This window comes from Acomys russatus, chromosome 20, assembly GCF_903995435.1.
Source record: "Acomys russatus chromosome 20, mAcoRus1.1, whole genome shotgun sequence".
Lineage (NCBI taxonomy): Eukaryota > Metazoa > Chordata > Mammalia > Rodentia > Muridae > Acomys > Acomys russatus.
The window spans coordinates 21,804,118-21,826,082 of record NC_067156.1 but is presented as its reverse complement, the minus strand read 5'-3'; the positions used below and the strand labels follow the sequence as shown (position 1 = coordinate 21,826,082).

At 42.9% G+C, this 21,965-nt stretch overlaps 1 protein-coding gene across 1 annotated transcript in view; it reads right to left on the bottom strand.

Annotated features, from left to right (window-relative positions):
* Nucleotides 1-205: 205 nt before the first annotated feature.
* Camk4 (calcium/calmodulin dependent protein kinase IV) overlaps nt 206-21,965 on the bottom strand; it is a 222,539-nt gene continuing 200,779 nt past the window's right edge. The window contains exons 8-11 of the mRNA XM_051163507.1: nt 8,619-8,694; nt 4,113-4,239; nt 1,733-1,885; nt 206-779 (exon numbers count right to left, since the gene is read on the bottom strand). Of these exons, the coding sequence (XP_051019464.1) occupies nt 357-779; nt 1,733-1,885; nt 4,113-4,239; nt 8,619-8,694 (779 nt within the window). The 3' untranslated portion in view covers nt 206-356. The remainder of the gene's footprint in view (nt 780-1,732; nt 1,886-4,112; nt 4,240-8,618; nt 8,695-21,965) is intronic.

Here is a 21,965-nt window from a genome sequence, read left to right as displayed (position 1 = left end):
TTGTAGAGGGTGTAGGATGCCTAAGATTTCAAAGAAAAGTCAGTTTGCCATTTCACTTCAAAGATGTGCCACCAAAGGCTAAGAACGTTTGTTTTGAAGTGTTGTGTTGTTTGCTGGAAATTTCAAATTTAATTCATCGGATCAGGTATCCATCACATGCCGCAGAAAATACCATTATTTCATAAAGCAAACACATGCACTGAAGTTAGGATTACCAACTGGTATATATGGGTTTTTTTTTTTTTGCACCTCAAAACAGAATCACTGTAATGCATATCATGCATCCCCACCTTCCTTGCTGAAGGACAAAGTACATAAAAAGCGGGGGTTGGTCTCTGGATCTAAAGGAGGCCAGCTTAGTCCTCTGGCAGAATCACATCCTGCTGTGGAGCCCCAAGTCCCACTGCAGGGGCTTCTTCCTCAGCTTTAGGGTCTATTTCTTCCTCCACACTCTTCATCTTCTCCCCTGAGCTCTTCACGGCTAGGTTACCCATCTTCATCCCGTTCTCCAGGACGAGAGGCTCCATCTCAGAGACTTTCTCCTCTTTTACATCTGCATCTCCTTCTACCTTCACGGACGGCAGCTTCATCTCAGCATCTGTAACCTCAGCGGCCACGTGGACCTCCTCTTGCATTTTCGTTTCCAGAAGAGCTGTGTTGTCTTGGACATCTTGGGTGGAAGACGGCTCTGGGCTGGCCTTCTGGCTCTCTGAGATGCTGCTGTGGCTGCTGCTGGCACTTCCCAGCCGAGAGGAGGCCACCACAGCCTTCACTGCTGCCTGAGTACAGAGAGAAAGGTACTGAATGGTGTTTCCAGGGGAAAAGCCAAATTGCAATGTGATTTCTACTTTGTTTTATCGGTTAGTATTCAGTTTTTCAAGGTAAATTATCCCAAGATTGGTTGTCAGATGAACATGTATTTGGAGAAAGAACAGTAAAACCTCTTTCATTTCCAAATTAGAATTATTTCATCATATGGACAATTAAAGAAAAAAAAAAAAAACCGTAAGGTGTGTTGGCCCCCTAGTGTTTGACGTTTTATATTCTCCATTCCTTATATATAGAAGGATGTTTCATGAGACCCTAGATCCACAGAGTTAGTTGGTATCATGGAAATAAAATTTCAATGCTCAAACTAACTTCAGAGATAGGTAAGCCAAAGCAACTTAATACAGGTCATTTCAAAATTTGAGCATGAGTCTTCTCCTATTTGTTTAACTTCTGCCAGCCAGAGGTGTACCTAATCACCATTTTATTTACATATATATACACACACACACACACATATATGTGTATGTATGTATATATATACACACATATATACACATATGTATATATGTATATAATAGTTTCTGTATTTTTTTAGTAATTATCTGTAATATGGAATACTCTGAGTTCAATCTTCAGGACTAATTCCCTTAGTTGACCTCTGACCTGCACATGCACGCTATGGCACAAAGAGGAAGTGTAAGTGTGTAAGATACACACACATAGTCATTTAAACATCTCCCAAGTTTCATTCCAGCTCTGAACTTACTTCTTCAAGTGTTTCCCTTGCTAATAATGAATTAATAAGCTACACACACACACACACACACACACACACACACACACACACACACACACAGAGGCGGGTGGGGGGGACCGACAAAAACCACTTAAGTGGTTTTATGTTATTACCTTAGGGGTTTAAAAGTAAAAATTTTCCTGGTTGCAGTAAATGAGTATTTACCTTAAGCTTGCGCCGAGCATTGAATTCTTGGAGCTTCTTCTGAGCAGTGTCCATGTGGACAAAGTTGGCTGCCTTCCCTGTGACCCAAGGGTGCTGGAGAGCTTGAAATGTAGTCAGCCGTTTCTTGGGATCCAGAACAATTAGTTTCCTGACCTGCAATCATGAAGAAATACAGACTTACAGAAACTTAACCTCAGGCTGTGACTGTCCGAGCATTTTATCTGTCAGCGCTAAATTCGTGCTGTTTTTGAAAGTACTTCCGCAGTCAGGGACGGGACAGACCTCAGGAAAGCAGCAGCCGACTGAGTTGCGGAAGACAGGGACATACACCACCTGTGGCCCCAAATTCACAGAATTCTTTCCCAGGATCAGGTCCTGCCTTGTCTACTGACCAGATGCCTTCTGAAGGCAGAGCCGGCCTCTGAGTAATTCTAGCCCCATTATGAGATCGCTTAGAATTCAGAACTCAAACTACACCACACTTTCATTCAGTAGGCTTTAAATGGGGTTTGGTGTTCATGGCCTTACTGAACACTGTTTTAGGACGTATAGTTCGCTCTCTTTAACTCATTCGACGCACTTGAAGTAATAAGAGCTGGGATAAAAAGCACTTTAGAATAAAAATAAGGAAATCGCTGGCTTGCGTGGTATGACTAAATCCAACTAGTGGTACTCCATTCTAGAAGAGTTGCTCTTGTTGGTGAAGATGAACAGACAAGGAATTCCCAGGAAGCTCCACCAATGAAGTCCCAACCTTGCGCTCAGGAGCCTTGGCCTCAGGAAGGGACTACCTGGACTCAGGCAGGCTCTTCTCCTGGTTACGACTCTAGCTCCTTTCATGGCACAGTCACAGACACAGGTGGGTTGGGAACGCTTAGTTTCAACTCAAAAGATAGAGCAGAAGTCTGTTCAAAGACTCAGCTGCTGAGGTCAAATGCTCTGCAATGTAGTTCTGGAATGTGACCACAGGTCTACATTATGTGCAAGCTCATCTTAAGTACTACATATGGAGACTCCAGAGTCTGTCTAGACCTTGGTCCTATAAAATAAGATCCTCTCCGTCATTTAAAACCCAAGGTCTTCCCTAGCTCTAAATACTGGGGAAAGAAGCAGAAACGGGTTAACAAAATCAAACAGCCAGTTAAATAAGGAGCAAACGAATCTTATTCTCAAGTCCACGGAGCCTTTTCTGGCTCACGTTTGCTAAGGAGTGAGCGTTTGAGAGGCAGACACTGATTACTAGAGTGCAGGGACCTCTGGGTTCTGCGTGGAGAAGCGCAGAAGCAGCACAGGGGCCTGGGAGGAGGGGCCAGAGAGGAGGGGCCAGAGAGGAGGAGCCAGAGAGGAGGAGCCAGAGAGGAGTCAGGCTAGGGCCCAGGTGGAAGAGGATGAGGGTTTGGTCTGAGACTGTGGTAGTAGAGGGGAAAAAAGCAGATGTACTCAAAGACTTCAGGAGGGGTTATGTGTACACACACACACGCACGCACACACGCATGCACGCACGCACGCACGCGCGCGCGCGCACTGCGTCCCTTCTTGCTCACATTAGGACAGCTATGAATCCTCAAGAATTTGATCCACGAAACATCAAGAGAACACATTGAAGAGCCACTGGGAGGGGTGAGTCTTGGGAAAGGGGCTCTAGAAACTTGAATTAGTTCTAACAGTGTCTCCCTGCTACTAATCTTTGTGAACTTTGGCACACTTAGCAAACATACAACTAGAAAACTCCTAAAGCCCTTGTATGATTTAAAAATAAACTCCTTCCTTTGGCACCCCCACCCCCCCCCCCAAGGAATGACGGCCGCTGTTTCAATTATATGCAAGCATCCTTCTACTAGAAGAGGCAAAACCCTCTCTAGAAGGGGTTTCTTAAATATTAATGGGCTTCGGCGTTAGACTGAATGTGAGGCAGTGCAAATCGAGCCATAAAGCATTCTATTAATAGAGTGGTTCTTGTTTATAATTCCAGTGGGATGTAATAGGGCTCATGCTACTGCCAGGGTATTTTAATAAATTTAATTTTTTCATGAATTCTATTTACTTGACATACATCTACATTTAGGTAAATAAGCCACATTGAAGCAGAATTCTGTGGGAATGGTGTTCGAATTCCCTAACAGTGTTATTTGAAAGGCCCTCTATTTACCAGGTTAAAAAAAAATATCATTAAATAATGCTATTATGGTATTTAGCCAGGGAGGACTGAAGGCATATCTATTTTTCATTCTTCAAAGGAAAATGCATTAATGTGCCTCTTGAATTAAAAATACCTTAAAGTTATAAAGAAATGATGATGTCAAAAGTGGCTTATTTCAAAAATACCTTTTACTATTTCTTAGCTACAAATTATTATCCCATTTTGTGTTGTTACACTTACCAAGTCCTTGGCGTTTAAAGATACTTCATCCCACCAGGGGGAGATAAAGTAATATTCACAGTTCAGAATTCTCCTGAACATGAACTGATCACCTCTTTCATCATAGAATGGTTCAAATCCACAAAGTCTGGAGGGGAAAAAAATAGAATCACGCACCTTTAAAAAATCAAGTACATTTCATCACATTTCTGCAAAAATTCAAGACCTCTCTTTCTATAGTGCCTACAAGTAAATCTACTTGTACAAGTGTCTAATTGTTTTGTTATAATTTATGACAGCATAAAATCACAACCTCACGCCCAGAAACTAAGAATGGTAGAACCAAATTTCTTTTAAAAGCTATAATGACAACAACAACAAAAAAACAGCAACAACAGGCAAAAAAGCACAACTAAAACAGTAGCATTTAGAAGTCATGATAATTATTTTCCAGCATTTTTCTCGAGAATTAAAGCAGTATTAGACATATTGATTAAGGCTCCAATTTAGTATAAAATGGAAGAGTTAAACATACAGGTTTAAAAGTAGAAAGAAACAGAACTCCACAAAAATTAGTACAAGTCTGCTATTTTCAGATGTTATTCTAGTTTGCATTTCAGACTGAAACAAGGTAGAGATAACGCTGCTAATTCAGGCACCACAGGCAGCCACCAGATGGGCAGCCTGGGTTCACTGCGTTCTCGCAAGTGACCCTCCTTTTAAAGACCATATTCACCTACCCTTTCCACTACAACAAAAGAAACAGTGTAAGAAAAGGAACAGGGGCGCGCCTCTGACACCCTAAAAGAGGGGGAAAAGCAGGTATCTGCTCTGGGGTTACCAAGCCTGCACTGGTTAGAGACAAGGGACGGCTCTCGGTCGCGAGGCGGGAAAGGGCAGCTCCAACAGTTAAGTCTTTCCAGGCAGATAGTTACTGGTTCCCTTGGAAAGTGAAGTGGGAAAATAATGAAAAGTGGAAAGACCCCCTCTTTGGCTCTCCCTCCAAGGCAGCCAGGTGCTGCGGTGCATCACAAGAAGCTTCCAGAAACGACGGTTTCCAGGAAGAAGCCATCTCGTATGTCCCTTATGCTCACACAATGCTTCCACGGGAGAATGTTTGCCTCTTCCAAACACTGTGGATCTATCCAGGGAGAATGCAAAACTTGGGACTAAAAAAAGATATCAGTGCACTGTCCCCTGCCGAAGTCGGCCCGGAGACTCCTGTACCTGAGCCACCTGCAGGAGGGGAGTGCAAACACAAAGGGGTAAACAGCTCCCTCTCCTAGGACCCCCTGTCCTCTCTACCACTGGGAAAGTGGAGCCTACTACTGGTTAGTCATGGAGGAAGTAGCCAGCTTTCCAGGCTTGGCTCATGGGAGTTATTGTGTTTCCTATTCTGAAAACCAAAAACAATAATAAAAGTCAGAGTTCTCCAGTGACTCTTCATCTCGGCCACGTCACTGACTCTTTGTCGACCGAGGAAAACAGCTGATACCATGTCAGCCTGAAATGTCAAAATGGAAGGACTGCAACACAGAGTGGGGGATCACGTACACGCACATGGCGTAAAGCTCCCTTGGTGGAACTTCAGTGGCAGTTTGGGAAGTCGCCAGCATTACATTACACAGGGCATGGGGTATAAATGTGCTGCACGCATTAGCTCCAGTCCTCTGGGAGGAACTGCAGTGTTGTAAGCAGAAAGAGGAAGTTGAGTCTTTGCTGACATGGGGCGTCATCAGATGCCAAATGCTAGCTACAGCTCTCAAAGGTAAAAGGTCCAAAACTCCTGGGAGAAATGGTTGCGGGCCTTTGTTTCCAAACTAAAAACATCTTCAGAAATAACGAGGCCACGGCACAAAAGAGGTAAGCAGAAGTCTTAAGGAGTGACGTGTTAAACCAGCTGATGTCATAAGAAGAGGGGGCAAAGGGAAGCAGAGGTTTCCATGTCAGTAAGAATTAAAGGCTGGGGGATGGCTCGGATGGCTTCCTGTATGGGCATGAGGACCTGAGATTGGTCACCAAAGCCCATATTTTTAAAAAAAAGCCAGGTAGTGTGGCACACACGTGTAATCTCCGTGTTGGGAAGACGGAGACAGTAGAACCTCAGGGTTTTCTTGCCAATCAGTTTAGCCTACTTGGGGAACTACAGATCAGTGACAGAGACCCTGTCTCAAAAAATGAGGGACCGCACCTGAAAGAGGATACCTTAGGTTGTCTTCTGGCCCTCACATGCTTGCACGCACAAGTACACACATGTGCACATGTACACCTGCACCCACACAGACACTCATGCACACAATCAAAAGCTAATAGAATTCTATCGATGAATTCATAAAAAGATAAAGCCCGGAGTTTATGTACACGGATGGCAGTGGGAAAAGAACTGCTGCCTCATTTTGGCAACCATGCTGAGAGTTAACTGACGTTCACAACATAGCTTTCCCAGGAAGCAACAGCAGAGCAGATCCTAGTGCTATCCTTTCCCCCACTGCATCTATGCTCTCCTCTCCTTTGGTTCTGAGCCACCCAGTGTAACTCATCAGATGTCTAGATGCCATAGCTTCAAGTCACCAGTCCCTAACTAAGTGCACGTGAAGGCTAAACAAAGGAAATTCCCAAGTCCAGTGGTAGAGCACACGGATGTGCCAATGATCCTAGCTGATGGACTTGATAGTAAGTGGAATGTCCCTGACTTAGGGCTGACAGAGATGAGGAACTGAAACACACCAGCCATGAGTGGCACTATCATCCATAGCCTATGATAGCCCTAAGTGTATGGAAACAGGAGAAATACAAACATAAGTCCAGCTGGTTTGGTACTGGCCCAGGGGGAAGGTGTCTTCAAGGATATGGTCTCTCTTCCCTCTTCCTCTCCCGTAACAGTGGCCTTTCCATGGAGCTTTACTTATTGTACATTCCAGTTTTTTCATAATGAATGCAACTTAATTTTCTGTTTTCATTTCCTCAAGTTCCCTAACAGCATCAAGTCTTCAACCCTTCAGGGCACATTTCAGCCCAGAATTATAACCAGGGACGCATTATGTTATATTATAGAGGCAAAAAAAAAAAAAAAAAAAAAAAGCTCCTTATTTGTGCATGTTGTAGTTAGGATTTCTATTGCTGTGATGAAACACCGTGACCAAAGCAACATGGGGAGGAAAGGTTTTATTTCACTTTTCAGTTCCAGATAACAGTCCATCACTGGGGGAAATCAGGACAAGAACTGAAACAGGGCAGGATCCTAGAGGCAGGAACTGATGCAGAGGCCATGGAGGCGTGCTGCTTACTGGCTTGCTCCTCATGGCTTGCTCAGCCTGCTTCCTTATAGAACCAAGGACCACCAGCCCTGGCATGATGCTGCCCAGAATGGACTGGTCCCTTTCTCATCAATCACTAAGGAAACGCATTACAGCTGGATCTTACACAGGTGTTTTTTAAATTGAAGTTCCCTCCTTTCACATGACTGTGGCTTGTGTCAAGAGGACATAAAACTAGCCAGAACAGTGTAGTTTGTTTGTTTGTTTTTTCACTTCCTGTCATGTGGTATTCTTGCACATAGCTCAGGAACTAAGATATTCTCCCTCCCTCCCTCCCTCCCTTCCTCCTCTCCCCCTCTCTTCTCTGTCTCTGTTGTCTCTGTTTCTTTCTCTCCTCTCTCTCCCCTCTCCCCTCTTCTCTCTCTTTCTCCTCTCTCTCTCTCTCTCTCTCTCTCTCTCTCTCTCTCTCTCTCTCTCTCTCTCTGCCATGCGGGGACACAGTGCAAAGGAACTTTTCTTAACTCTGGAAGAAGCCCCTCAGCTGAGCCTGCAGCTACCCTGACCCGAGGCGAGACTGAGACCTCTGAGAGGTAAAAGTCTCTTGTTTAAGCCACTCTGCTGTGCATCCAGTGACAGTGGGTTTTCTCCAGCAATCTTCACACGTGTTTTCTTTCACTGCTTCCTTCAACTACGTCACCACTTTGGCAAATGTCCTGAAATTCCTTATTCTTTTTTTATTAGACAGCAGCTCAGTAATGGAGTTGGAGGTAGCAGAAAATGAATAATCAGCTCATCTTATTCACAGTGTTCAGCCCAAGGCCCTTAAAACCTTAACATACAGGAAAATAAATCAACAGGTAAATGTGCTTGAAATATTCTGATAAGAAATATGCTAGTTTGGGATTTCTTAAGAAACAAGTGGCAGCTCTCCTCCAAGGGCTAACAGTCTGTTTAACAAGATGCAAATAAATGACAGAGTGTGTTAGGTGGATTCAGATTCTACACTCATTATGATCATTAAGCATTTCCCCAAATGTGGGCTTTGTATAGGAAAACCAGCTAAGGAGAAGCCCTAGATAGATTCTACCCTCCAGGAAAAAAAAAATGTGAAAAGCACTATTCATCTTGAGACTGTGTTTTCAAACACCGTAAGAGTAGAAAGAGACACCACGAAAGGTCAAAGGGCAACATCGGTTCTCATGAGAACTATTAATATCTAGGAAGTGCTATGCAAAGCGTGTTTGCATAAAGGTTGCTTTTCATCACTTACAAGATGTAGGTGATTATCCCTACAGACCACATATCCACCTCAGGTCCATAGGCACAGCCTCGGAGAATCTCAGGTGCTGCAAAGAAGGAAAATGAGGTTAAATTGGAGTGTGCCCTCACCACTCACATTTTAATTGCAACTGATGAAAAGAAACAGATTCCCAACAAAATTTCAGAACTCTCATGCCCAATCTTCTCTCCCATAACCACACTAGGATGAACAAATTCTCACATCTGTTTCTGTAGGGGAGATTGTCATCATTTGCTGTCATGGGTGCATGCTATTAATGATCAAATTCTGTATCAAACTGCAATAACATAATATGGCTCGAATAAAATGGATAGAGGTGTCTATTTGCTCAAACAACAAAAAACAAACAAACAAACAAACAAAAAAACCCTTCGTACTCCACAGGACACTTTCTATATAGACAAGGAAAAAATAAAAGTTAAGCACAAAGGGAAAACAGGAAAAATGATGCCTCCCAGAAACTGAGAGGCAGGGCAAGGACCACAGCAGACTATGGGAAGGGTTTGCTAAACTTTGGCATGAGAAGGTTGGCACAGGGGCAGGAAAGGGCTCTGACACATATCTTGGCCTTGACTGCTGCATGTCAGTCCCCAAGGAGACACTGTCCCCTGTGTTCTTGAGGTCATGGCCTGAGAAAGGCCTTCCCTATGCCTTCCCCAAGGTTTATTTTATTTGCTTTCTCTACTGCTGGAGTAGGAAGGCTTCTCAGCCTTGGCTTGGTTCTAGTGTGAAGAATATAGTGATCCTTTACGCTTTTATTACCCAAGAACTACGGAAATCGGAAGCTGACTGAGTCAGGTAGCTCGCAGTGAGTACTGGGGGTGTGTACTGAGTCACCTTTGGGGGTCAAAGATGTTCTTGTCACCTATAATACATTTCTCTTAAAATACTGTTTATTAAGGAACTTATACTATATTAACTCCACTAGAAAGATAAGGTTAAACAAGGTCTAAATAAATTTCCAGTTTAAGTCAATTAACTCTTTTAAATAGTATAAAATCTAAATCAATTAACCACCTTAAATAGTATAAAGTATTTTCAATTACTAGTTATTATGACCTTGGCTTTCTTTGGAATCAGCTGACAGCACTTATAGTCCAGCTAAAGAGCTAAAAAGCTCTTTCCTAAAACTTTTCCAAATCAATTTCAGGGTCTGGCACACCAGTCCTTCAAGCCTCCTGGGCATCAGATGTCCTCACAACCGACTCCAGCAACCTCTCATCTCCTTAGAGGAAGAAGTAAAAAAGGAGCAGGCAGCTAACTTCTTTTTGGTAAAGATATCAAACCAGATGTGGTAGCACACACCTGTAACCCCAGCATTAGGAAGTAAAAGGCAAGTGGGCCGGATAGTCAAGGTCACCTTCAAACCATCAGAGTGTGAGGCCAGCATGGATTATTACCGGAGCCTGTATCTGAAACAAAACAAATGCACCGGGAAGGACAGCAGCCTTTTAGTGATGAGCGCTTAGCTCCTCTTCACACTTATCCTCGCCCGGTTCCCAAATAAATAAAACCTGGGGAGACAAAGTCCTTTCAGGACCTTTTTCTCAGCTGCCTTTTAGTGGCAGGGCACGTAGCTCAGAGGCAGAATGCACAGCTAGCATGCTGAAAGCCAGGAGCTCCACGCTTATCGCCAAAAAGGATAAAGTATTCTACATGATGGACAATCAATCATCTTTTCTAATGGCCCATAATCATTTACTGACTTTTCCTGGCTGTCTTCTAAGTGACCTGAAGCTGCCCGTCTCTTTCTAAAATCAGCTTATTGTTCAAGTTAGCACCCATGAAACCTCTGTTACAGAGTCTCCAGCATACCTACCAGCCCACTAGCAGACAGCTGTTTTGGTAAATGTTCTGTAAATTCCCTGAATGTCAGACATGCCCTTTAAAAAAATCAATTTGGACTGGATATAAAAACTACACGAAAGTTCAAACTGTATGATATTTATTCACTAGATCACAGTGTTCTTTTTTTTTTTCCCACTTAGATGACAGCATCATTAAAACACCTAGCGATTGAAGATCCACCTAGAAATTGTGATGGATTCAAACAAAAGCACTAGAACCAGTTCGGAAAATGGCATGAGGCTTCCTACGGAGATCATGGGTGCTACATTGCTCCTCCCTTCCAGAGGCCCTAGGAGAAAGCTACTGACACCGTTTTGGTCCTTGGCTGTATCTTTTCACTGTTTCAGGTAGGCTCCACGACCCTTTCCTACTTAGTGGGTTAAAGCCACAGAGCGGCATTTGGCATAAGACTTTTCAAGCCCCTATTAACAACTCTTTGACTGCAACAGATCTGAAGTTTAAAAAAATGCATTCATTCATTCATTCATTTGTGAAATAAATTCTCAATTCATTCATTCAATAAGTCATCAAATATTTACTAAGTGCTTGCTACATGGGAGACACTGTTAGGGACACGGGGGCAATCATAAGGAGCTGAAGAGAGCAATTCTCAACCATATTATGAATTATGGCTGGTCAGGGAAGTAAATGTTAATTAAAAATAAACAGTAAGAAGAGATGCAAAGTGGTTGCTGGTAATCCTTGGAGGAGGATGTCTTTGCTAGGAGACAACCAGGTCACACAGGTCAGAGAGGCAGCAAAGTTCCAAGTGAGATGTGCTGAACCTAGAGAAGTTAACTAGGCGAATGGGGAGAGGGTACCTGAGGCGAGAGGTGGAAGAAGCGACTATTGGACAGCTTCATGGCAAGTGAGGAGCAAGGCCTGCTCAGGCCCACAGCTGTAACGAACTGAAACATGCTCCCAGAAGGCAGTTAGATCTAGTGATTTTCTTTGCTATTAAATCTCTCCTCTGCTTTCTCTTTAGCAAGTCAAGACACTTGGTGATGAGGGCCACGACCTTGCGAGTCTGACTTTCCAGAGGCCTCCACTGCAGACAGTAGGGGAAGCAGTACCAATCGCTTCCCTGGAAAGCTTTGCCTTGAATTTAAACAAATTTCTGTGAGCCACAACAATCCGGTATGTCTTTTCTTTTCTTTCCATCTACGCGTAGGTACAGGTATGGAGCAGCTGCACATGCGTCCGTGTGAACATGTGGAAATCAGAGAACCATCTTGGGCGTCACTCCTCAGGAGCTGTCCACCATACTCTTCGGGGACAAGGTGTCTCGTTGGCCTAGGGTTTGCAAAGTTTGCAGGTCTTGGCTTCCCCTTTCCTGGGTTCACAAGCACACGGCAGCATGCCTGGCTTGGCACATGGGTCCTGGGGTTCGAAACTGAAGCACACAGCACTCACCCATGCCTGGCTTTGTGCATGGATGCTGGGGACCAAACTCAGACCCTCTTGCTTGAAAGGCAACAACCAAGCTCTTGCCCTGTCTTTAATGCAGTCTGTCAATCTCTGCACTTTGCTTCTAGGGGATGGAACTTGTGGAGAGATGTGGGGAAAGAGGAGGGAATACAGATGCAGAAATCTCCACAACTTCTTCCTTCTTCCTCATTCTGTCTGGTAAATCAAAAAGGATGTACTCAGGGCAGCTGCCTAGAGCCTATAGCTGGGCAGACTCCAAATTGGGTACCTTTTTGGGTTTGTTGTTGTTGTTTTGTTTTTCTAAGCATCTGTGCCTGATGTAGTCCTTTGTTGGGATGCCACATGCATCTGCCAAGAAAAGCACCACACCCGTGTGAACTGGTGCAGTTTTTAGACTAGAACACTTTGCTGAAGGCTGCCCCGATGGAAGTGCAGCTCAGACTGGAATTCGTTGGAGATCAGGGAGGTAGCTCTGGTGAGCAGGGGTAGGGCCAGCTAGCAATCCCACGTGTGCCACACACTGAAGGGGTAAAGGGCCAGGAAGGTATCTCAGGCCTCTGTCACTCCTTTTCTATCGCTGGCTCATAAAGAACAAGCCAGAAGGGCGGGGATGATGTTTTCAGCACAAGTGACACAGCAATGTGCTTTCGAAGGCACACTCCCTGTTCCCCGGAGCGCTTCAATAATTGACAGTAAAAATGGAACTTCAGCTCCCACCTCATGGTTTTCATTGAGGCTGTCCGCAAAGTCTTGCCTGACACACGCATTGTATGGTTTTTAATTTGCGAAAACTCTAGAGCTGACTGAAGGGCGATGGCTTTGTTACCATTTTTGAATAATATGCTAAAAAGAAAAAAAATCAAAGAATTGAGAACACCTAGTGCTCTCAACATCAGCAGTAGCAACAACAACAACCCTCTCATACAGCTCAGTGTCTCATAAAAGTCACTTTTCTATGGTGCTGTTGAGCTCTTCGATTTCAGGGAGATCAAAACTTCCCACACATCTGAGTCAGACTGAGTCTCCCAATCTCTTCAAAGCCAGCAAGGGTACACATATGTTTGTGCTTGAAAACCCATGTTTCGGTGTTCACGGGATAAGATGAAGGATAAACAGCGGAGCCGACACATGCCAATAAGAGTATTATGTAAGAATCTCATTTGTATATAGAAATACACGTAAAAAATCAGAGGCTTAGGACTCAGTCTTTCAAACATATTAAGTATGGTCCAGACTGTGTTTATCTCTAAGGAATACATAAAATTTCCTACCCATGATTTTCAATAATTCCTTTGAAACTTTTTATTTTATTTTATTCATATACTTTCTACATTAACATCCCTAAATGGAATGTTTCTGTGGGTGTTCAGGGCCCAGACAGTGCGGTTTAAACACGTCTCCTACCCACTTGCCTTCAATCACCCTTTCCTTTTGACCTCTTTTCCTCCCCTCATTCCACCCTCACATACGTAATAATAGATCTGAATCCTTGAAGAACTGTGAATTCTCTGGTACAGTTGGTGCTGTTATTCAAGTCATATCTTCAAGTTACACAGAAGTGGAAATTAAGAAAAAAAAAATGACTGCTGCAGAGATCAGCAGTTAAAGACTGCCTTCACATTAAACATTGTCTCGAAAGTCACGGAGGGGGATGTGGGTGGGGATCATGTTGGTGGCATTCTCACATACAATGCTCTCAGCCACCTAGAGCCCAAAACGTACTTGGTTAACATTCGTCTAAATACTTAATTACTAGGTCCTCAATTTAGTGTCCACAGACAGAATACACAGATGGATTCTGAGAGGTGGTATAAGATATATTTCTTGGGTGACCTCTAAATTATCAGGATTTATTCTTCATACACACACACACACACACACACACACACACAAACACACACACACACACACACACACACACACATATATATCTTTAGATCACAAGAGATGAATCTGTCAGATATTGTTGACACATTAAAGGCCAGAGAAAGACACTCCTTTTTTTTTTGGCAGCTGACAGGCATGGGTGTTAGAATACTATTTTGTATACTGAGGCAAAAAAATTTGTGCCTTGTGAGACCCGTTTCCAAACTCCAGTTCTCTCCTCTGGGGCCTCTTTTTCTGTTTGAAGTTCTGTACATGGGAATACTCACACTCTATCTGGCCTCCTAATGGCGGCCTGGGCAAAGGATCAGTTTGGGATGTCTCCCTTTACATCTTGGGGATAGATACCCAACTCTAGGGGACCTTGTGCACAGAGATAAGCACTAGAGAAGCCCGGAAGAGTAAACACCCAGTCTGTCTCTCCAAACGTGAGAAGACACTTGGCCGTTGGCTCAGCATGCTGGGGGAAATGCAGTGTACAACCCGGTAATCATTTGCTCCAGCTTGGGCCAGGCTCCACCCGTATCCCACAGAATATTATATTTGTTTGTCCCAGGAACCCCATCCCCCAGTAACCTTGAGCATTAGTTCTAGGCCATAAAACATCCTTGTGAGTGACACCCTTGTGCTTTTCAACAGCCGAAGTGACTTCTATGTTATCTTAGGAAGGCCAAATCCTGAATCCACAGGCACTACATTTACCTCAGACATTCTTCCTAGTCTTTTATCTTGAAGACTGTAAGTCAACAGAACCCATCTTTATGGAAGGAGCCATATGTACTTTGTAAAGTGCTTCCATTTAAATATGCCTTAAGTGTTGGCGTGCTAATGGGACTGAGTAATTGTAATCAGAACTTTTTCCAAAATTATCCTCTTAAAGTTTTGGCCCAGCCCCAGTACCTGAGTTGGGCTGAACCGAGTTTCATTCATGTCTTTTTGTGGGTCCTTTCTGTGCTGTCTAGAAAGCCTACAGACATGTCCCACACCAAACAGCCTCAAGTCTCATGACTTTAAGTGCCATCTATAGTCCAAAACCACATATGTTTCCATCAACATTCATGTCTTGTTTCTGAACTTCACACATCCATCCCCTCCACTTAGATACCAAACAGCCATCACCAGATTAACAAGCCGAAATCTGCTGCTCCAAATGGCAATGTCATCTCAGTACAGTTGTGAATGGCATTCTACTAGTTGCTAGTTCTTTCCTCTTCACAACACTCCAACCAACCAAACTCCTTGCTGACAGGAAAGACACCATGCTTGCATATAGCTCCGCTTGGCTACCCTTCTCTCGACTGGGCTGTTATTTCCCCAGGCATGCCCGTTGTTTGCTCTCTCTCTTTCACATTTCAAGGGTTTACTCCTATATTCAAATCTTAAATGAATCATTCCCTAATTATTTATTGAAAATTACAACTTAAGACCCTTTTGTCACATATACTGCTCCATGGGAATGGTTACTGTTTTCTTTGTAATTTACACATTTTTTGTTCCTGGCTGTCTTCTGTTAAAACACATGGTTCTTCAGAATAATCCTTGTTCCATCTTGCTTTGCTGTTTACTGCTGTATATGTAATACTCACTGCACGTGGTACATCACATACGTTCAATAGATAAATTGATGTCAAAACTGTTCATTCCTTTTGCAGTCCTGGGGACTGAAACCATGGCCTTGCGTGTGCTGGGCATGCATTACAATGATGGGAAACAAACATGTGAGTCTAACTCTGAGCATTACATCAGTGCCCAGGCTCTCCCATTTGGGGATTTTTTTTTTTTTTTTTTTTTTAGCAAGAAGGAGAAACCCCTCACATGTCATTAGCTGAGGGCTTGCAGTTAGCTGCCCACATCAACCCAACATTTAGAAGCCCTCATCTTTTATGGTAACACATTCACTTGTAGTAGCTGATAAGAATGTCAGAACTAGTCTGCCATGATACAGTGTGCATTTCTAATGTTGAGGCAGCCATGGTCTAAATATGTCAGATAATTAATATTCCTCTATATATGGAAGCTCCCAGAATATTATTTACAGGAATAGGTGCCTGTGGAGTTGCCAATGGCTTCACATATAGTGGCAGCTCATACATCAGTTGTTCATAATTAGCTTCCATTTTGGTTTAAATAGAAGCACAACACATCTTTGCCATTATCAGAGCCTGCAAATGGGAAAACATCGTTATGCTCACGGGATTAGCATGTGGGACATTTTTATGTATTAGTATTTCATCTGAATTATGCCAATAGGACTGTCTCAGAAAATAATGAGAGCTTGGCAAATATCGAAAGAAAATAAATTCCTAACAGCTTCTGCTCTGAAACTAGAAATTGAATAAGGACAGGCATGCAAATATAAAATTTGAACATATGTAGTTTAATTAACTAAGGTTATGAATAAATCAGGTGATGGGTATCAGACAGAAATAACCTTTTACTTAGGCCATTATCACATTGGTCTCTTCTATACTTTTAACAGCTTTTTTGTGATTGGCATGGCAGCCAGGATCACATAAGTAATTTGTAACATGTTTATTCAGCACTAAGACCACAAATAACACATATTGAGACCTATGCTTCTTTCTCTGATGGAAAGACACTGAGAGGTGCTGAACACTTTATGGACAACTTTAGAACACTAGCCATTCGTTTCCTCTGTCTGGGACATAAATCTGTATTTCCTTGCCTGGAATTTGGTTTTGAACATCTATATTTCTTAGAAAACAAAAAATAATGTATCTCTGATCTTTCTTTTGCAATTCTTTTACAAAACAAATCCTCTCTTATTAACACTACTGGGCAAAGGTTCTAAGAACATGACCAAGTGGGTAGCTTCTTCTATTTTTATTTCCCGAGATATGACAGATGGTATAACATAAACACTTGCTCTCTCTCTCTCTCTCTCTCTCTCTCTCTCTCTCTCTCTCTCTCAAAGGATGTAATTTGGAAAGTCTTCCATTAAAATAGGAACCAGGCACAAGAGAATAACCGACCTTGGATGTAACCACCCTTACAACAGGCAACCAGAACCGCTCATCTCCTCCCAAGTGCATGGTTGCTAGGCACCTCCCTCAGCTAACATAAAGTCTCTGTATTATAAATATTAGATATTTTGGTTCAATTTTATATTTTTGACATCATTAATGGGCCCCATTGTGGGTATGCATGCTTTCTTATTCAAGCTAACAAATTCAGAGCTTCTACAGCCAAGCTCTTAAGCCTCATGAAGCCATAACCCTCTCCCTCAGCCATCCCAGAGAAAGGTGATGGGTAATTAAAGATCACCATAGCTTCTAGACCACACACTTGCATGCATATGCACACTCATGTGCTTGTGTGCATGCACATGCGTGTGCACATGCACATGCATACGCGCGCACACACACACACACAGAAAAGGGGCTAAAGAGAGAGACATATGCACCACTAAAAGAGCCAGTCCTACCCTCCTCACATGGTCCTGCCTTGCTTTTCCCTTGGGTTTCTGGCAAAGGCCAATGCCCAACCCTGCCCTTCCTAATGTCTTTTGCACCCTGAGCATCTGCTCTCTTTCTTAGTCACCCTGCGTGGTGTGCCGTGTTCATGCGCTCTTGACCCAGAGAGCACGATCTCTGCCTTTCCCCAGCCACACTGGTTATTATATCATAATGAGAGGCCTGCTCTCTGTTGCCCAATAAGGATTCTCTCCAGCCTTTTACGTGGGCTTCATCCTCGACACATCCTATAAATGGGCTGTTTCTCCTCCATCTACTTATTCTTGGAAGACCACAGCTGACTCTGCGGGCAGAGCTTACCTGTGGGGGAGAAGAATGGCTGGACTTGAGGGAAATCCTGAAAGTATGTTTTTAGATGACTTCAGATTTGTCTCATTTTAAAGAACAGATGATTGTAAGTAGTCCTTTTCATAATTAAATTACTTCCTCATTTCAAAGTCCTGCAGGTTGCTTTTGGTCTAGGTTATCCACTTCCTTTGCCCTGGCATCACTAGGACCTCTGTTTTTTTTTTTTTTGTTGTTGTTGTTGTTGTTTTTCCTTAGTTCCTGTGCTACCATACACAGTTGGGTATTGCCTTCGCTCTAAAGCGATACTGTAGTGTACTTCCCTTGGGCGAGGAAATCGTCTAAGTAAACACACATCTATACACAACTTGAACCTTGTTGTTCGAATGCACATGCATCATCCTTGCTCTTGCTGAAAAGTATTGCAAACCTGCTCAGCCTTCATGACAGTAACTCCATATATTTTTCCAGCACTTCAGAGTCCACAAAGCACCATCTCCCCTCTGAGTTCCCAAAATAGCCTCCCGAGGCAAGCTGCCTTCTTTGCTACTTTTCCTCCCATTACAGCCAATTACTCCTTTCTTGGTGAGCTGCTGCTGTAGCGGACTGGGAGTGTCAGTCGCTCTTGACCACTTGGCTCCCTCTTTGCCCATTACACCCACTCCAGGGCAATATGCATATCTGTAATAATAATCATAATAAAAACAACAACAATAATAGTAGAAAAGAGGGCACCATTGTAGGATGACTGTATCTATTAATGAGCCTGTTTATGTCAAGGACAATACACTGAATAGTATTTTTGTAATGATATCTAAACAGATTTAAGGGTAGGTCAACTATTTTCTCCAAGGAGAAGCTATTTATAGTTTTGTCATTAAAAGGGAGGAAATGGTATTTACAATAGCTTTCTAACTTGGCTGTTTTGTACATCTCTTCCCTCCAAATTCATTTTTTATGTGTCACGTGCTTATAAAACCAAGCCTTGGTTTCAAAATACTATCCTGATTCAAAGCCTTTGTTGAATTCCTGACCAATACTTCTGAATTCCTTACCTACAATACAGATTCTTTTAAAGCATAATTTATTTTGAATTGTCTGTTGATGTGTGTGTCGTGGGGGTGTTACTCCTGTGAGAGCATATAGATTCATTTCTTGTATGTGCTCCCTGCCTTTCCAACCCCATCTTGTACCTATGTCCCATGGACTCCATGTTCCTTCCAGGTGTACAAAGTGGCAAAATGATTGACAGCTTCCCTCTCCAGGAGCCTCCTCTTCCCGTGCCCAGGGACAGTGCACACAGCCACCTCTCTATCAAAGTCCTATTCCCCTTCAGTAGAGGGCTGAAATGCCTCTTCCTAATATACCTCTAGTCAAAGTTGGCACTCTATGTCTGTATCCCTGAGCCATTGATTTGGATAAATATAGATACTGTGGCAGGGAACCTTGATTTACTTCTTTTGTAGCTCATGGCATCTCTGAAGAGCAGAACATACTGCTCTTTATCCCTGTGTCCTCAGAGGTTAACATGGAGTCTATCAGACAGTTAATATTCCATGTTCTTTTTTTATCAATGAATGAATCATTCCTTCTTACAACGACCGTTCTGTGTGCTGAAAGAAAAGGCCCATTCCCTTGGCTCTTCGTGTATCCCTTAGAGGATGCTGCGTGCTTGCAGTCCTAGAAAGGATTCTAAGAGAGGAGTCGTTTCCTCTATTTTTGGTCTTCCTGTTCTAGGGTTGCTCAACTCTTGGGGAATTGATTTGACCTACTTATCTCTTGGCCATGCTTAGTGTTTCATATTAAACACTGACTATCACGTTGCTCGTTATCTTTTTTTTTTTTTTTTTAAGGGAAATCTTTATATCTTTTCTCATTTTTCTCTTAACTGTCCAGTCAATTATATAGCATGACTGATGATAAAAAGACAATTCTACTTGGTACAACTAAATTCAGCCCTTCACCCCTCCCCACAGTCTTGGACACTCATAGGCATGAAGGGAGGACAGAAGGAGGACAAATAGGAACATACGAATTATTATAGGCAGAAGAAATATAATAATCGGTACAAATAGGAGGGAAGGACCCAAGAGACATGGTCAGAAAACTGTTTAAGGGGAAACAACCTTCAAAACAAACCTAGAAGCTGCCCCCAGCAAACGGCACAGTGCAACTGTCTCGCACTTTTAACCGAAGGACACGAGCCTTGTTTTATCAACCACTGGCAGAGGGAGCATATTGTTTAACCGCAGGTCAGTGTTTCCCTTTGGCTGATGTAAGGCAAGTCAACCACAAGGCCTTGCTTGTACCAAGACAGTTCTGCACTAGCAAGCTCTACCCTCAGTGCCCAAACTCATTCTTAAAGTTAAGGCCTAAACGTCTGTGTTGACCCAAAAGTCATACAATGAAATCTTCATCTCCCCTAGGGTGACAGATTTAGAAGGTGGGGTCTTTGATGTAGGATCAGACCACCAGGTGGGGAGCCCACATGAATAGAATTAGTGCCTACAGAAGAGGCTCAAGGGAAACATCAACTCCGACATGCTGTGAGGACAAACTAGACAGCACAATCCAACAGGAGGCAGGACCCTTGCCAGAAAACCAATCAGCAAGTTCTTGATCTCGGACTTCCGGAGTTTTGGAATGCGGCCAAGTCTGCTGCTTGTAAGGAACCCTGTCTAAAATAGTTTGTTACAGCATCCAAAATGAATGGAGTCACTTAGCAACAGGACCCTCAGTTAATTTAGGACAGCAATATGTCTCGTTATCAGGGACATTGTCAGTGTCCCCGGGAGTATGGAAGCTGTGACTGCACGTAGGCATTATGACGTAAGCAGAAGTGACATGTAGGCCTCAGCATGCCTATTTTACCATAAGAAGGTGTGCCTTTTTTGGTCTTCTCCCCTTCTTGTTGTATAGAACACAGAAATGATGACTGATTTCCAGAAGCCAACATGGGCTGTGAGTCCCCAACACTGGTCGGCAGTGTTCACACAGCCATAGCTGTAAAAGCCCTTACTATTGCTTGTATGTAGACTCTGAGCATGACAGTGCCATCCGCTACGCTGTCTAAGCCATAGCTGCTTTTTAAGAAGGGTTATGTGTGAGCTTTATACATGCATACTGCATCTACGTCCCTCCCTCCCACATCCTTCTCCCTCCTCCATCTCCTCCTGTCTCCCATTCACCCTCACAAATCCATAATTTCTTTAATCATTATCGGTAACATGCATATAAAACCTACTGATCTCATTTAGCATTGCTTGCAGTCATACTATTCCAGAACTGACTGCTTGGGCTTAGTCTATGCACATGAGATCATGCCTGGAGGAAACTGGCTCTCCTGTTTTCTGTAACCACAGAACACACAGGCACGGCAACTGGTGTTGTCACTATTCCAGTCTCACTCAGACAACCATTTTGCTGAGATTTCATAAGTACATTGTCTGTTAGGTCTTGGGGACACTGTCAAGCAGGAGGTGTCCTGGGCCGCTGGATGCTAAGTCACAGTTAGTTTACATTTTCTGAACTTACTATAAACCATGATTATTATTAGTAACCCCTGGTTACTCAGCTTCCAAAGCCTTATGAGGTAGGATGAAACCACTTGGCACAATGGAAACATTTAATATGAAGAGAAGTTACTAATTCTGTGCCATTACTGTATTTATGAAAAATAAAATTGTAAGGAAATATTTTTTATTCACCAGGTAAACTACCTCATTAAAAGCAAAATTATAAATGTTGTACCTGAACCTGGAAACAGAGAAGTAATATCCAGGCTCTATTAATTCTGACAATGTGTATGCTCACTTTCACTTCCTACAGTGACAACGTGATATATTTGACATTTTGGATGGTTATACTGTGTGTGGTAATGCTCACCTGGAATAATTATGAGGCTGAGACAGGAGGTTGACTGCAAGTTTGAGGCCAACATGGACGACACAGTGGGTTGGAGACCAGCCTGCTCTACAGAGCAAGACCTTCTCTCAAAACAAAAACAAAGAAAAACAAAGAAACATGTAAACCAAGTCATTTTATAATAAAAGAAATAATATATTGACTTATCTGTGGTGATTTTTAAAGGGGAAATGAATTCTTATGCCTGAGCCACTAACAGCGAGACGTGGGAATGGGGAAAGATACTTGAATGTTTTGGTCCTTCGTAAAATGAGAATGTTAAAAAGTTAATGTTGAGCTACTTCCAGAACTGAGATTCTGGGGCTTCAGCATACACTTGCTCCCGAGAATGTCTTACTGTACTTTTCCAATCTCATCTCTATTAAAAAGTGTTAAAATGAGTCAATTATGCTCTGTCTAGTTCTAAGGAAGACAGTTGTCCATAAATACAGATGCTATAGAAGAAAACGTCCAG